The sequence below is a fragment of the Alligator sinensis genome, unplaced genomic scaffold (assembly GCF_000455745.1).
Source record: "Alligator sinensis unplaced genomic scaffold, ASM45574v1 scaffold1318_3, whole genome shotgun sequence".
Taxonomy (NCBI): domain Eukaryota; kingdom Metazoa; phylum Chordata; order Crocodylia; family Alligatoridae; genus Alligator; species Alligator sinensis.
Window position 1 is genome coordinate 267,799 of NW_005842634.1, and position 17,597 is coordinate 285,395.

The following is a 17,597-nucleotide window of genomic DNA, read 5'->3' on the forward strand; positions in this document are numbered from 1 at the left end:
AAGGAAAGACATTCAAACAACTTTTGGGTGGTACCTGTTGAAGTTAATTGGGTACAGAATGATGTCCTCTGGTGCTCCCCCATCCCAGTGAATGGTATAAGCTTGCTCCAGCATCACCACAGGTTGGTACTGTTGGTATGGTACTCCTCTATTGACGCCTTGCAGCCTCAGGGGATGAGAATAGTATGCTGCTCTGGCAATCAATAAGGTTAGATTCTCAGGACGTCTGGCCTGAATATAAAGCTGAGAGTGAAAGGAAAAGGACAAATACATTCATTAGACCATCCAGGCTCTGTCTTAACATATGTGTTTGATCATCATTCCCTTTAAATGATTTTGCTGATGAAGAGCTCAGAACATTTGAAAAGCCACTGAAGTGCTTCCAGTTCAAATAAAGACATACAACAGGCATAGGAATTTCATAGCCATTTCCACGTGCTTGATTAGGTGACATGAGGAATATGGCACCAAACATATTTATCATTCAACCTCAAAGTGAAAAGTTAATTAAAATAATATTTAGGCACTTTTTTTTCTTAAGAGCGTAAAGATTTACCATTTAAATACCCAGGGCTACAGGTCTGATCCCATCTCCACTGAAGACATTACAATTCTTTCCATGGACTTCAGTGGGCTTTGGATCAGGGTTAATTTTGTAATGGAACCCACAGCTGTTTTCAGGTTCAAGACTACAACGATGCTGTTGGGAAGCTATAAATGAAGGGCCTTCCAAAAAACTTCCTTACAATTCAAGAAATGTATTACACAATCCATAGCATGACTTCTTTGCACTGAGGTGAACAGATGCCCCCAAAAGGGAACAGAATTTGGATTCACCCAAAGGAGGAATTACAGTACAACACACCTCTAATGATTTTTGGGTCCTGGCCAAAAAAAAAAAAAAATCAAGGGAAAACTAATTCATGGGGAAAAAGCCATTTCAGCCTTCAGGTGGAATACTTAGTGCACATCAGCTAATGGCTGTGGGGTGCCCTGGGGCAGCAGCACGATACAGTTCTATTCACATGCATATCTGCTAGTGTAATGTTAACATTTCTGAACATTGTATAGAGCCAACTTGCTCCTTGGAAGATTTAAAAATAAACCGAGGAAAACTCAGAACACATACAGTCCCATTTCCTTCTCTCTCGTGCTGTTAAAAAAAAGGCACTGCTTACTTTTTATAAAATTGCAGACCCTGTGAAGGAGCAGTAGAGAGGAATTCTCCAACACCATTAAGTGCCACATGTGACAATGGAAAGAGAATAATGCATGCTTGGAGAGGGCAGTGGACAGGACAACCAGCCATCTGGGTTGTAACCCAATCTGCCACTATCCTCCTAAAACATCTCGGGGTGCCGACTTCTCTGTACTTCTCTCCCCTTACTTCACCATTTTAGAAGAGGGGACTGTCTCTGACTATGTTCATGGGCAGTATCTAAGACAATAGGTTTTTATCTTAGTTGAGACATATAGGTGCTACTGAGACATTAAAAATAATGGGACACAAAAGATAGAGCTTATTTAAAACGGGAAAGGCCTTGCTGTATTGACCCAATAGTTTACATGTCGTATCACAGCCAAGAAGCAGGTGTTTGCATACCAGATGACTCAAAATGCTGCAACCTCTTGCTGCTGCCTTCTTGGAATGTAACACCTTGGTGTCAGTAAAATGCATTTAACGGGAGTGTGTGCCACATATCTAGCCAGGGGATTATTTAACCTATGGCCTGCCTCTGGCATGGTATTTTTAGAAACAGGTTTCAACTTGGAATCTAAAGTCAAAATATTTAAGTCTGGATGTCTATCCAGTTAAGATGTTAATCTAGAGACCCCATTTTCAAGAGGCGCTGAGCACTTGCAGGTCCTACTGTTTTCAATTAATCTGATACTGTTTGGCATTTCTGGAAGGCTGTGGCCAGGAGCACAGACACCCAACTTTGAAAAACGTGCCCTAAAGGCACAAAAGATGATCCCAAAATCATTCCATAATTTTCACAGACCACTGGTCAAATCTTGCATTCACATCGGTGCAATCCTGTCAGAGTCAATTTAATAAAAATAGTAGCTCTGGTTCTGAGAAACACATGAAGACCCCTTAAGGGTTACACCCAATACCAGGACTAACTTTGCTGTTAACACTGTAGGCCACAACTTTCCAAAATAATTTTCCAAGCAAAGTTCATTTACTCATTCTTTAATACCACAAGAAAGAATACATTTTAGATTCAGATGAAAGACATTTTTTACTTATGAAACCAAAGAAGAAAAATCTATTTGCCCTCAATATTCAAACTGTTGATAGGGAGGCCAGAGCTGTGCCATCCAGTCAAATAATGTATCAAGCACATCAATACATGTTTCAATCACATCAGATTGAAATGATATGGCTGGTGCTATGCAGGTGGTCAGATTGGATGATCAGGAAAATTTCTTCAGGCCTAAAAGTCTATGAATTTATGTATAGGTTTGACCTGAACAGTGTTATTCTGACTAAGGAACATAAGAAGGAGGTCAGCTACTGCAAAACAATGTTCCAGTTCTGTCTTTCTATATTCATGTCAACAGTTTTCATCACTTCATTTCTAACCTTTGAAGTCTGCAGTTTGTTTCCTCAAATATGTGTCCAGTAATTACAAAATGTTTAGGTAGTAAATAAAGAGCACATATTAAAAAATTAAAACTAAGATCAGCAAAAGCCCCCAAAACAGTGAAACATTCAAGGAAAAACAGAAGGTTCTTGAATTCCAGTGTATCAGAAAAAGAAAGCCTTCCTAAATATTTCAGGATACTTTAACAGCTGAAAAGTAAGTAACTGTGTATTGCAGACTGGAATGTCCACTGCGACTGATAACGGGTCCAAGAAAAGGTTGGAAGAGTTTATTATATGCTTCCAAAATAGGATGATGAGCAAATGTCAAACCATTTAACTGGTGATAACATTTTCTTAAATGCCTAGGGAGTCAGTTACAGACTGAATTGGAAGGCTAATAATTACAGTTACTTTGACAACAATACAGTAAGTGTTATAATGACAAAAAATGCATTTCTTGTGGTTAAGGAAAAATATTTGTGAGCTTACTTCATACCTCACTGCAGCCAATGCATGAAGAATTTTCAGTATAATAATCATCAAGTATGTTTTCAGCTGTATAATACAGGACTTAGTTATCTGGTGGATGTTTTGAAGCTTGTGTACTCATTTTTATTAGCACTGAGCAATCAGAGAGTTCAAAAGCCTGGCCTAGCAAAAACAAAATTCTTTATTTGCAAGCTTTTGGGCACACACACACTTCTTCAGGCACAGGAGAGTGTAAAGATTGTAAAAGGTAGCAAATTTGGCTCGAAACAAAAGGCAGGAGCCAAATGTATATGTTCACAGAGCACAGAGCTGGCTCAACACAAGAGAAATTCCTTCCCCAGGACAGCCTTCCATCAAGCCATCCTCCTGTGAAATATGAAACATCACAACCAGAAGGAAGCATCATTCAACATCCTGCTTGCCATCAGATAACTTTGAGGTAAATAGACTGCTCTAACTTTTATCTGAGCCTAATTTGCACAAAATGAACTTTTTCAACCAGATCTTACAACACCTTTCAGTTCTCCTGTGAAATATGAATTTTCATTTCCCCCTAGGAGAAATGTTACAAACTTTACACTCTTGTATCCCTGCAGAAGTGTGCATGTGCCCAAAAGCTTGCAAATAAAGATTGTTTTTTTTAAATATCTAGTTGGTCTAATAAGAGATATTACCTCTACCAAGAGTTCTGATTGCTTTTGCCTGTAGACCAACATGGCTACAACCTGTATCCTTGACCCAGCAACAAACTTAGTGTAGACAGACCCTCACATTCCTGTGCAGCACCACTTAAGTCAATGGGGTATGTGGTAGCAGAAGTTGGCCTGAGAGAGGTTTATGCCCACAACTGAATTGTACAATTCCACAACTGGATTGTGAAAATGACAGTTCGGGAGCTGCAGTCTTCTCCTTACCCACTGCAAGTTTCCACATACCACCCAGTCTGTGGACTTCACCTAGAAGGGATCCAGCACCTATTCTATCCATGACCTCTTTGCGATATCTGCTACCCAGGATGCTGACTGGTGCCAGTTCTAACAAGTTTAATGATGCAGCAGCCTGTCCTCTATGGGCTGGATGGCGATCACCAATTTGTTTTATGTAGCCCCCAAACATCCATCAGATGGAAACAAATTTTGGTTACAGCTGAACTGTCCATAGTCAAAATGAAATTTTGAGCTCACAGACTCCAAAGCTCATTACCCTAAGCTGTCCACTGCCCAAAACTGTGTTAAATTTCACATCAAAGCCTGTTCCCTATATATTAAAGTGTCATGAAAGCCTGTCTATTTTTCTTCATTCTTTTCTTCTATGACATTTTTACTTGCTTTGCTTAACATGGAAAATCTTAATTGCTTTCCCTTGAATACATATTTCTGGAATGAAAACTTTGTGAATGTGAACAAATTTATAACACTTGCCTCCGAAGAGGAAGAAGAGATAGAGCAAGAGAACTTTGTTTTAGGAAAAGAAACCTGGCTTGCTGGTCCTCTAGGGTTATCTCCACAAATTTTCATCAGATCTACTAAAATAAAAGACAGTAGGAGAAAGTGAAGTGGGCATGAAGATATTCTAAAACATGAGAAGGAATGACAGGTGGATACAGTACAAGATGTAACACACATTTGTTAAGATGAAATGTAAAATGATCCTTCTGAATTCCCATTTATCCACACTAAAATGATGTTTCCTATCTCTACGTGCATTGCAAGATTCCCTAACAGACTGTTAAATTATTGAAAAAGACAGGTTGTATTCGAACTCGTATTTGATTTGCTATCTAGCTGGGTAAAGACTATGAAGGTAAGCAACGTGCAAGGTATTAGACACAGATTCTTGACTTTTGAGCTGAGAGGACCTCGGTATGCCTTCTAAGCATCTAGTTCAGCCACTGTTTATGTTTCTCCCACAGTGCAGGCATGTCGGATGGGCATCAGATTTCAGCCTCAAGTTAATCATTAAGCGCCCAACCTTGGTTCAGATGCAAGGAGCAGTTTTCTTCAGCAGTCTTTTGGAGCCCACACATTCTATCTTTCTCAGCTTGTCTGACTGCCAAAAACACTGTTTCCCATGACAAGAATGTTTAGCCTTTGAAATTGAAGCTTCTAACTGAAGACCCTAACATTTTTTCTGGAAAAGTACATCATTTTAATCCTATAAAAATACTGGGACAGATTCTGATTTCAAATAATCCAGCTTCAATCTAGATTTGTTCTGCTGAAGTCAGCAGTTACTCCAAATTTATTCCAGTGTGTGGCAGAAATGATAATCTGATCCCCCAAGTTGTGACCCTCTAATTGTGCCAGAATTTAACACAATTAGCTAAGAAAGATCACACAACTTTGTCTTTCTTTCTAGTGACCAAAAGTACAAGGTACTGAGCAATTCTGAGATGGTGAAGCTCCTTAAGTTTCACTGACTTGAACTGGATTCTGCACTTCTAGCTCTTCAAAAGTACCAGGGCACCTTTACTATCACTGGTTAGAAACATTTTAAGAGGAACTGCCCGCAGTGTTTTTGACTGATTAACCTTTAGAAAAGATGATGGAAGTTATTACTGCCTAAACAGGCTTTGCATATCAGTGAATACCAGCTAAATATATGTAACTGGTCACAGAAAGGCCATAGGGAGGGCACAGGACCAGCTTTAATTGCAAATATTCACTCTAAACTTGGGGCTGGAAAAAAAACGTATTAAGGCAAATGGAACAACTTTTTACCCTTATTAGATTAACAGTATTATAGGGCTTAGGGAATATAAACCAAGTGTGATGAACTGGTTATAATTGTTAAAAAATTGGTTAAAAATCTGGTTTAAAAAAGTATCTCTTGAATGTTTTGTAATAGGAGGGCATTTATTTTACTGCAATACAGAATATTGACTGACTCAATAGTGCTACTCTTCCTTATCCTGAGCGTCTCATGCTCTCTTTTTACTGATCAAGTAGCTTGTACTGCCAAAAACTGTGTTTGTTTTAATAAAAATAGGAGCTAACAAAGCAAGGACATTTTCCAGACTCTTCCAATTAATTTCTCAAGTATTACTGAGAAGTCCTGGGAGGAGAGAATGAATACTTGGAGTAAACAGTTCAACTGAAGTCAAAGTGAAAGGATGAGACAGAAGGCATAAGATTTGTAAAAGCACCTAAATAAGTTAAGAACCTAAATCTGACTTCCAAAATGTAGGTATCTAGGAACCTAAGTCTCATTGGCTTCATGTTGGTGTTTTTGAAAATCTTATCCAATGGGCCACCCACATGAAGACAATTATAGGTTATGGGCCTATAACCTCCCCCTCCCCCTCCCCCCCCACACTCATTTTCTTATTCTTTCTTTGTAAAGCCTGAAACTAACTCATGTTCCAAAATAATCTAGGACTTCAACTCTTGGGTCTAAAGGCCCTGGGTGTGTCTTAGAGACTCTCAAAGACTTAGGATCACCAACTCTCAAAATCTTATTGAAAGCCTCATTTTATTTGATGTGCTTATTAAAGCTCCAGCTCCTAGATTCATATTATTAAATAAAAACCTCTGCTTTCATTAAAAACAGAGCAGTATGTGGCAGGGAAAAAAAGTTTGAAAGTATGAACCATAAAGGGTAAAACTCAAAGGATAAGTAAAAAGAACCTAAAACTCATCATTTTTTTAAAAACCTAAAAATAAAACAAACAAAATCACATGGTTTTCAATAGGGCTGTGCGAAGCTTTGAGTGCTGATTTGATTCAGAGGAGATTTGGCCCGATTTGCTGGCTGAATCTCCAAATCAGAATCAAATCAGGAGACCAGTAAAAAGGTCCAAATTGATTCGAAGCTCTCTGAATCGATTCGGAAAAGGTTCTGAGAGCTCCGGATATTTGGGCAGTCCCCGCTCGCTGTCACAGGGAGCTGGACCCGGACTCTGTGTTGGTCAGTAAGGGGTGGGGACTAGGGGAGGGGACCATAGAGGGACCCCCGCCAGGCCCTGCCTGCTCCCCCAGCTCCCCTGAGTGCGAGTTGTGGCAGAGCCTCCCCTGCAGTGCAGGGCAGTGGGAGGCAGCAGGGATTGCCCCCCTCTCCTCCCCCTCCAGCCTGGCAGGAGCCAGTGAGTATGTGGCTTTTTGAATCGAATTACTGTCCCCTGAATTGGCCGAAGCAGAATCCGAAGCGAATACTAGCTGCTTCGCACAAGCCTAGTTTTCAAGCCAGTCTCATGATTTCTTAACATTTATGACTGGCAGCAGCAAGCACGAGATGAGAATGAGAGCATCTTTGAAACTAGGAGAAGAAAGGCATTGTGAAGTTAAGTGCTTATGGTGGAGAGGAGGCCAGGAAATGCATCAGTAAAATTTGGTGATGAATTTCTCCCTGTGATGCCTCAGGTGAGGTAGAGAAACAGCATCATGAACGTAAGAAATCAAAGAACTCTCCAGTAAAAGTTTCTCTATATCTGTTGAATTTGAAATCCTTCAAAAGGAACAGGCCTTTCCACATAATTCCTCTTCTAGGCCCGGTCAAAACCAGGATAGGTAGAAAAAGTAGCAAATTAAATGAATACCAACAAAAATAAGTATGTGTCCAGTAATCTGATTAATGTGTCCAGTAAATTGAACTTCACTTATCCCCCATCCTGCAACCACAAAAGAAGTTGCTAAAGTTCTGGGTGAACAGTTTGGTTCTAATTGTATATGAGCCAGTTAGCCCATCCCTAATCTAAATATCATAGCTTCAAAATGCAAATCATAAGAAGTGAAACAGTACTTTTACCAGGGGTATTAGAGTTTACAAGATCAAAGTAACTAATCTTTTTCCATAACTGGATTTATTCTTTGATGCTTCTGAACCGAAATATATACTGTGAGATTTGGCATAAACAAATCATCAGCTTGGATAAAGATCTGGCGAGTCTGCCAGTATGGTTAGGCACTGAAATGATTATATCCTATAAAATTAAATACACTTTTATTGCACAGAGCCAATTATCTTCACTGCATATACATATACATTTCCCCACCCAACAACTCAAAATGAAGCCTTTAGTATGAACTTCTTTTACTCGGCTGAATGTTGATTGGCTGAAAAGCACTAGTAAGAGACAGATCCCAGAGAAGGAAATGTTTATTCTTGCCTAAACTCAGCCAAGGAAATTTTCTATGGTGGAAAAAACTGCCTCACCCCATAGACTGCCATAATGGGAAAGGTATAAATAGAAATAAAAATATAAATTCCTACTTGTTTACAAGTCAAAATTTAACTCCTGAGTTCCCAGAGACCAGGATGCCATTTCTACTCCATACACACAGTTCAAAACAGAAATGCAAAGCACAATAAACCTGACTCTATGTATTTCTTGCACCTGAATCCAATTCTGTTTCCAGGGAAGTCAACAGCTATACTCTTTTTGACTTCAACTTAAAAATAAAGGACCAGTATCTATATTCTCACATAGCTTTCCCTAGTATCACAGTATCATAGTATTCACTAGCCATGACTGCAACTAAAATTAATGCAGATACTTTTATTAATAAAGAAAGACCTGATAACTTAGTCCTTTATAAGAGCAGTTCCAGCTACACAATCTGCAGGATTTTATTCTATGCTACACCCTGTACTTCAGGTGTCCCGTCAGTGATCAATAAATACATGATGGAGACATGCATGTATAGCACATTCCACCCTCTACATCATAATCTTCTTAAAGGAATGTGTGCCCTCCTGCCATTTATAATATGACCCATGATCTGATTTTAAGACCTTTTTTCCCTCATCACATTTGTTGGTAATAATATAAAGCAGATATTTATTTTGGAAAAATAGATCGCTATAATGAACAAACAAGCTTTTTCACTCTGATTCTCTCCCTTTTGTATTGTGCCACTGAAGAAATTCAGTGATTTCATAAAAATTCAGAAATTTTTATTTACATTTAGCCTTGTAAATAAAAAGCCCACTGCAAATATCAGTGAGGAGAATATTACTATTTCTCCTGAGAATCACATTTGCTAGGCTCACAATACATATTTTCTAAGCACAATCCACATTCGCATAGGCACATATGCTACCTATTGGTTTAATTTCTGCATATGCCCTCCAGTGACATCCCTTCATCTAATAATGCATATGTACATAATACATGCAAAAAGCAGTATTTCTAAATGACTAAATATGTTTTTTGTATGGTTTTGCAAGAAACAAATGGACTTCCCTTCATAATCCATGCATTTGTTTTCACAAACATCACACAGTAAATGTCAAACTGTAATCACGCATTTCTTCCTTCTGCTAAATATGATTAACAAAAGTATCGGGCATTTTCACAGGCCACCCTGTTTCCAAAGTTCTTTACAAAAACTAATTGTGCCTCCAAATCCTTGTGTTAAACAAGCCAATGCATATGGTTTTGCCCCTTTTCATAAATGAAAAAAATGAAGCCATGAGTCTAATTCTGGAGACCGTATTCACATGAGCAAGGGCTCCAGGCTTGGGAAGTTACGTGATTAATTCATGGCCTGTCAGAGAGTTAATGAACAGTTTCAAGATGGCTTTAACTCCAGGTGTTCACTTGTTACCTAACTAACATTAGGCTTTTCCTTTAGCACCTTGGGTGGGAATAACAGGATATGCCGTACTGTGTTCACTCACCTTAAGAGTCCTGGCAAGATTTCCAATGCACTGTAATGGTGTATTAGGCTTTAAATGTTATTGTTCTGCTATATGGCCATATAATTAATACTCTAGGGGCTAGGAGGAGGAGGAGGAAGAGGAGGAGGGCAAGGAATAGTCTTCTTTCTTTTTCTTAGATCTAAAACAAAAAGGTTCCCTGGGGTTTTGAATAATTGTGCACATGGAGACCCCATGCATTGCTGCAGTTTCTCCACTGAAATGACAAATAGCCTTTGGGAAACAAGAACTAAAATGAGTTGGACCTGGGTGCTGCAACTTTACGGCACTGGGCTGCTACACCTGTGAGAGCCATGCAGCCATACAGTCCTGCTAGCTTGCAAGAAGCTGAGAGATTACAGCACCACTACAATTCTTGAACAAAGATGACAACACTGGAAGGACTAATCGTTGACTCAATTTATTTTTCAGCTTTCTATTACTTTGTTCTGTTTTAGCATTGTTTTCTGTTACCCAGCACCAAAATACGTAAGGACCTTCTACCTAGGGAGGTCCGTTGTAGTACTGATTAGCATAATATTGATTTGAAATACTGCATTGGAACCTAGAACTACGGCAAGGTGCTTTACTAGCACTAGCATCCTGAATCAGCCCTTTAATAAATAACTTTTCTGAGTATCTCCAAGTAAATTATAAGCTATGAGTGTTACCTGTGCATACTTCCCAGCGCATATCATCCCATTCCACCTTGGAACTGTGAGACAACCTGGATGACGAAGCAGGGAGTTGTCCGCTCTGCCTATGAAGGTGTCTGGATATCCCGTCACTGAACCATCCAGATCATGAAAAACAGAAATTTTGTCACCATCATTATCATTGTCTCCAAACCACTGGCCTGGTCTACCAAAGAAAACCTTCAGCCCAACCTACAAGAAAGAGCCAAAAAAAAGAAAAAAAAAAAGAGGTTACTGGCGCCACCACAGCTGCTTACTAAGATGAACAGAGGCACATTTATCCAGTTCAATTAGAAATATCTCTAAAGCAGAAAGCCCTATGAACTCACCAAGATCTATGTCAGTGTTGCCACCTGTATAATGGATGTATTTAAACACACTTTTGGCTATAAAACATTTATTTTCATGGATGCATTCTTCTTGATTCGTTTCTTAATTCTGATAATTGTTTATTCTCCCCACTGATATTTGTTTTCATGAAAATAATGCCTTTGGATCCAAGATGTTCATTTACTCCTGCTGCTTATTCCTTAAAGTCATACACAGCAATTAACCATGATGTGCTGTAAACAAGGATATGACTTGAGGAAATAAAGATACCTTGGAAGGCTCTGCAATGACAAGTGAGCAAGCATCCTCTTGAATGGAAATGCTCCAAGAAACAAAAAAAAAGCTATCAGATATATGCAGAATTTTTTCCTCAAAGCATATTTCCAAAGGTTGCCATAAGCAGTTCTTGAAAGCACCTTTATTTTTAAATGTTCCCATTAATTAACCTCCAGTGTGAGACAGCAAGTCTTCTCAGATTTTACACTGGAGGATATTCTATTATGATCTGAACATATTTCTTTTCTGAGGAAAAAAAACATGATACAACAGCTAAAAAAAAACTACTCTCCTTATGCACTTCCCCAGAATTTAAAATAGTTGAACAGCACAGTAATAACAGTTAAAACAGTCAAATTGGTAAAATCATAAAGTCCGACATAAAAACTAATTAAGAAGTAAAGAACCTGCAAAAGTGTTGACTATTTGGTGTCTGTGGGTAAAGCAATGTGGGCAATTATTAGGTCACAAGGAGATGGTGAATCTACATGCTCTAGGTTATAGGAGTAATGTTTTCACACATGGACAAGAGTTTACACACCAGGTGCCAGCCTACCAGGGGCTTTGAAAGCTTGATCTTAAAAACCTCAGTAGGGCAATGATAAGAGCCTGTCAGTATTTCTTCATCACATGAATAGCCCTGTTGGTCTATAAAGGATTAATGATGAGGCAACAACTACTTGCACCTAGTCAAGGTTTCAGGACATTTAGTTTAGACTAATCAAATCAGATTGGGTGCCAATTTTTTGTCCTTCTCCTAATCTAATTCCTGGTCTCTTACACTAATATCTAACTCAGTCCTATTTTTAGAATAATCAAAACACAGATTTTGTACGCATTTATGTGGGCAATTTCAATTCTGTTCTCATCTCACTGAAGCAAACCTTCAGTGAGCTATTTGGCAAAGAAGGATCCCAGTGATAATGTCTTCGTTTTTTATTTGAAAAAGAAGACATGTTAGCAAAATGAAAACACTGTACTTCAGTTCAAAGCTCCATGTTAAATATACTGCAACAGTACACTTCTGGGTTTGAATATAAAAATGGGCACTTCAATGGTAACAGAACAAAGACAGATGTACTTCAAAAGAAAGTAAAGTACAGCCTGTACAACTTAAATTTAATTAAAGCACCAAGGGGCAGAAAGTTTAGTGTTTAAGTTAATCTTTTTAAAATTGTTCTCTCAACTTGGAAAGTCAGAAGTAAAATGGATATTCTAAAAAAATCCAATTAACAGCCCTGCTGCCTTTGTACATTTCAGTGCAACTTTTAACCTTGTAAACTGGGCGACGATGTTTGTACTGCATCAGGACTCCACGCGGAACAATATCTTCTTGTAAACTGCAAAGATGTACAGCCATTGAAAAGAATCAGCTTCCAGATGCAAAATGCCAGAGACAGAAATGACATAAAAAGAGAGCACATGGCTCTGAGTTAGTCTAGCTGTCGTGTTGCTAATTGAATTTGTGGGTGCTTTAAGTCAGAAGTACAGAAATTGGATGCCATTTTGAAAGTATCTGTCCAGTACATATTCACTCTTTCGGCTGACAGATGATGTGGATTACATGGGGGAGGGGAGGAGTATTCCACAGAACCTCATTCAGTTGTTTGGAATATTAAAGTAATGCTTTTGTATTGTACTACAGCCAACCCAAAATCACCTTGTGGAGTTATGGCTTAGCGGGCAGGAGAGACAATCTCTCTCCTACTCATCGTTAAGTTTATTACATAACTTTCCAATTTATCACCTGAACTTATGTAACATGGACAGATTTGTGCACCTTTATGTAACATATCCATAGACTTCAGTAGAAAATAATACCTTTTAAGGGGCTTTTTAAGTTAACCTCTACAATTTAATAAAGAATTATATCTAGTCTACAGAATTCTATGGAATGGGGCAGCACATTTACAGAGACGATATGATATTCTATTATTATCATGCCATAATAAGCATTAATCCCTTACAGAAACAGACTGCAATCCTTTTGGAAAACTAGCTTTGACCAGTTTGAATCTGCCCCTCTTTCATGGTCACTGAACTCCTACATCATCATAGTGAGCCTCTTCCTTTGTAGCAGAGAGTAAGGCCCTGATTCTGAAGGCCGAGTGACCAGTGCAGGCAAGAGGCCATGCATGCACAGCCCCACTGAAGTTAGTAGAGTTTAGAAATGCAGGGGTCAATTTGCCTGGATCAGACCTTTTGTACCATGGCCTAACTCGGGTAAGGAGGAAAAAAAGTGACCAATAATAGATAACATCTACTTCTTTAGGGTCTTATCCAAAGCCCACTAAATTCAACAGGAGTATTTCTATGGATTTCAGTGGGTTCTGGATCAGACCTATGAACTATATCAGGAATGAACTATTTCCCTCAAATGGATCAACCTGAGTGAAAGAAGATAAATGTAGGGCCCAATCTGCCTCCTTTGGAGAGCAACCTTAAAATGCTATTTCCCTCTAGTGAGAACAAGATGCCTACAATCATTTTCTTTGCTTCTACCATCTGGCGGGTGAGAGTAATTGTCCACAACATGTAGAGACGTGATCTCAATTTTTAATTTTTTTTTTTGCCAACTTTAATTGTTTGGAAACTACTTTGTCTGACTTTGGATTTGGCTTTTCTGACTGGGAAACATACTGCTAAGATGCTCTATGCTAAATATAAACTCTCCTCTCATCTATGTGACTGTACCATTCCAGCCTGTGTGACCTCCCTTTTGTATGACTGTCTGAGACAATGGGAAGTCATTAAGCTTGACCAAGGCTCATTATATGGCCTTTCCATACTGGTCTAGCCATGCAAAGGGCCATACAGCTGCATTAAACAGACAGCTGGTGGATTCCCCTGGCTGGGCAATTCCCAAGATGGCAAAATCCTGGCACAGCTGGGAGTAAGAGGGCATGGCCCCATCTCTAAATTCTAGTTATTCCTGGTTACAGGGGGAAAAACAAACACTTTATGACCATTAATAGCCAATATAAGCCACATTGTAAGGAAATTCTCAGAGGGGACAAACCAGACCATGGATTCAAGGATTCCCCCCAACCCCTTCCTTAGGATTATACAGAGCCTCTGTCAGTGATGTTTCCTCCTACCCTATTTATTTTTATTTAAGTCAATAGAAACATCCATGGGAAGACATGGTCACTTAACCATGATAATCAGTTTTGTACAGGTAGAAAACCAATTACTCTTGCCAGTGCTTTGAAGATCACCTTTAAATAAGATTTCCAAAGCATTCTTATAATACAGTAGTAGCGGTAGAAATAGTAATAATGATGATGATGAAATATCACCATTACATTTTCTTTACATGTAAATTGTTAACAGAGATGCAAATGAATTACCTTTGCTCGAGTATAGCATTTAGTTCTTTTGATCCACTGAACAGTTATATTGTTATTAAGCAAGGCATAACTAGTTTTATTATTTAGTCATCTAAACAGTGAGCTGATTAGCCTGAACAAGTAGGTGATGATTCACCCAGCATGACTGAATGACTGACAGTTCTGACATTATTATACACCTTGCAGTGATCTTTAATTTCTTCTGAAGTGACTGAAAAATTATTGGTAAACAAAAAAAAGTGCTATCCTTCAGGGAACTGAACCTTAGCTTCCCTTTTAAAAATAATAGAAAGAGGAGCCTATAAATGAATATCAATTTGAACAATGTAGAGATTCTGTCTTAATCAGTTTGTGCACAGTTAGTAATAGAACTGCACACAACAGTGATCTTTACAGTATTAATTCAAGATTAGCATATCTGGGTTGAACCCAGCTAAAACAGAACTAAAAGCAAAGGTGCTACACTCTAGGTGGTTATTAGCTGCTTAAAAATTGGCAGAATATCAGTCTAGCAAATGGGCACATTTGTCAGGAATGTACAAACAAGGACCAATTATTTGGATAATATCAGTAATATTTTGCAATAAGCCCAGCATGTGCTATTTTAATTAGAGTGCAGCAGTATTTAATAACTCCAAAAATTCCTGCTTCACAGACCTTAGATTTCAAAGGTGTTGCAGCACAAAACCATCTCCCAGGCCTCAGGAGGTGCTGTGACATTTAACAGTTTCTCAGACCTCAAAAGGTGCTGCCATGTTACACATCTGCATTTTCAGCTGTTTCCTAGCTAGTGCTCTCCTTTCCTAATGTGCCTGCAAACATGTGGGTTGTGGATTGGAGATCCTAGCCTACAGCCCACACTCAGGCAAAACTCCTGCTCTCTCCAGACCCTCTGCAAGATCAGGTTTTCCAGGTTTTCCAAGCACACTGTAAGGCTTTTTTCTTCCAAGTGGTGGCCATCTCCCTGTGAGGAATGTAAAAAATGCTCGGCTAAATTACCCTTCCTTCTGTTCTGGTGCTAGGTGCCACATGCGCAGACAGCAGGTAGATCCTGAAGTTTGATTTACGGAAATGCATGGGAATGAAGAAACAGTAATTTTACAATGATACCACACAACTGACTGCGCATACAGGCTTTGTATAAAGCATGTTCCTAATGTTAGTATAAGGTGTGGTGATGAAGACCCAGAAAGCTGCCTGCTCTGCCAAAGACAATGGCATTGGTCAATATTACAGTGCTCCTAAATGTCCTAAAGACAAAGCCAGGCCTCAGACCAATGCTATTGAGTTCATGAATGCTATATGGAGTCTAGGACTCATTTTGATTAAGGTAGCGATAGTTTAAAATCTCTGGAAGGAAGCTTTATGGAATCAGTAATTTCTCAAGCCAGACTCAAGCAAAGGTGATTGCCCACATGAATCCAAAGACTGGAACTGTCCAGTATCCTATAACCCTGACCAGCACAAAAATAAGGAGCCTGTTTCTGCAATCCTTACCTGGTCAGATTCACCATTGCAAATCACTAGATTTACTCAATGTACTGAGACTTGACAAATCAAACTGCACACTCTTGGCAAGAGCCTCAGCTGATGCACATAAGCATCACTCCACTAAAGCAAATGGTGCTAGGGATAAGTAGCAGCTGAACATCTGGACCACTGGAGCTGATATCTTAGTCTTCTTCAGGTTTTGTAGCTCTTCTCATCCTGAAGGAAGCTGTCTGAGCGGCAGTTCTCAAACTACAGTCTTAAATAATTTCTTTGAAGAGAGAACTGATGGCACATCAATCTGGCCTAGCCAGTGGTGCATGCACCCCAGTTTGGGAATACTTCCCCAACAGTAAATCTCTCACCACTGAGAAAGACTTCTGGAAACAACAAGCTTGGCTGACCGCCCATGCTTTTCGCACTTACACTTCTCTCCATCCTGATTTGTGATACGTTATTCTGAGGGCTCATCTGCCAGGAATTCTTCATGAAGAAGCCGATGGCACTTGAGTATCTATCGGCAGTGGTGGTAAATTTTTTGAAAGTGCATTTTGCCATCCGGACAGGGCCATCATAAATCTGGAAGCCACGGATGGGGAAGGTCCTGTGGAATTTAAGAAGAAACAAAGAGTTCCATTTTAAAAGTGTGGGCAAGAACTAAGGAGGTGCCATTGTGGTCACTGGTGAATCATTATGCCCTTTTGGGTGCATTTTTAATAGGTATTCTTTAAATTCTGTTTCTCACAGGTGGTGTTTGTCTAAAGGGTGGCTCTAGATACCTTTACAAGTGATAATGGACTCTACCAGTAAAGGCATGTACAATTATGTTTACATCTACCTTGTTCATAGACTGAGGCAAAGCTGAATTGCTCAAGCAACAAAAATGTGAAATCATACACCACTCTGCTCCATTGCTTTTTATGGTAAAAAGTGAAATGAGGGAGTGAGATTTCATTTTTTCCCAACCGACCTTATGTGCATCTCCAGGCTATCGAATTTCTACAAAATGTACTAAAATATAAACAAGCAGCATCCCAAAACACAGTGCACTGGGAAATGATCTGGGGTGCATTTGGCTAGGTGAGAGACAAAAGAGCCGGATCCAAAACCCACTGAAGTTAATGGAAAGAGTCCCATTGATTTTAATGGGTTCTAGATTAGGCCCTTCCAATGGCCAGTTACAGGCATTACACTTTTACCAGTGTAAGTGATTGGAAACTGGTCTATGTCCATAAGAGAACAGAAGTTCATCACACAGATGGCAGAACCCAGTCTAAGATTTGCACCCCAACCAAAGGGCGAATGTTCACTACTGATCTAAACTACGCCACTTACAGAAAACCATGCAATTTAGATAGAGTCCACTTCAAGACTTTTGAATGTCTGTACTTTCCCAATGTGACTGCTTGCATTAGATCTATTCTGTTGACTATAAAGGGACTTCATTTTTCAATGCTGTCCATCCAGCAGTGGGCCTCATACAAAATGCACTTTACATTTAACACTGAATTTTATTGAAAGAACAGAAATGTTGTCAGGTAGCAGTTTTTAACAACAGGGATTATTTAAAAAGATTATTAAATTAGATTGATAAAAGTTTTTTTGAACACCAGCGTAACCTTTCAAGCGACTACTGGTACTGTGAGAGCTCTGACAAATAATTCAAAGTGACTTGAACTGTTTTTGCTAAACAGCATAGATTCTACTTCACATGGCTCTCTTAGCTACATGTCTAGAGGA

The 17,597-nt window shown here is 39.1% G+C and overlaps 1 protein-coding gene across 1 annotated transcript in view; it reads right to left on the reverse strand.

Moving 5' to 3' along the window:
* The window catches only part of LOC102373756 (cell surface hyaluronidase-like), a 72,991-nt gene that overhangs the window by 25,641 nt on the left and 29,753 nt on the right, over nt 1-17,597 (reverse strand). The window contains exons 16-18 of the mRNA XM_025215242.1: nt 16,284-16,461; nt 10,390-10,605; nt 35-243 (exon numbers count right to left, since the gene is read on the reverse strand). Of these exons, the coding sequence (XP_025071027.1) occupies nt 35-243; nt 10,390-10,605; nt 16,284-16,461 (603 nt within the window). The remainder of the gene's footprint in view (nt 1-34; nt 244-10,389; nt 10,606-16,283; nt 16,462-17,597) is intronic.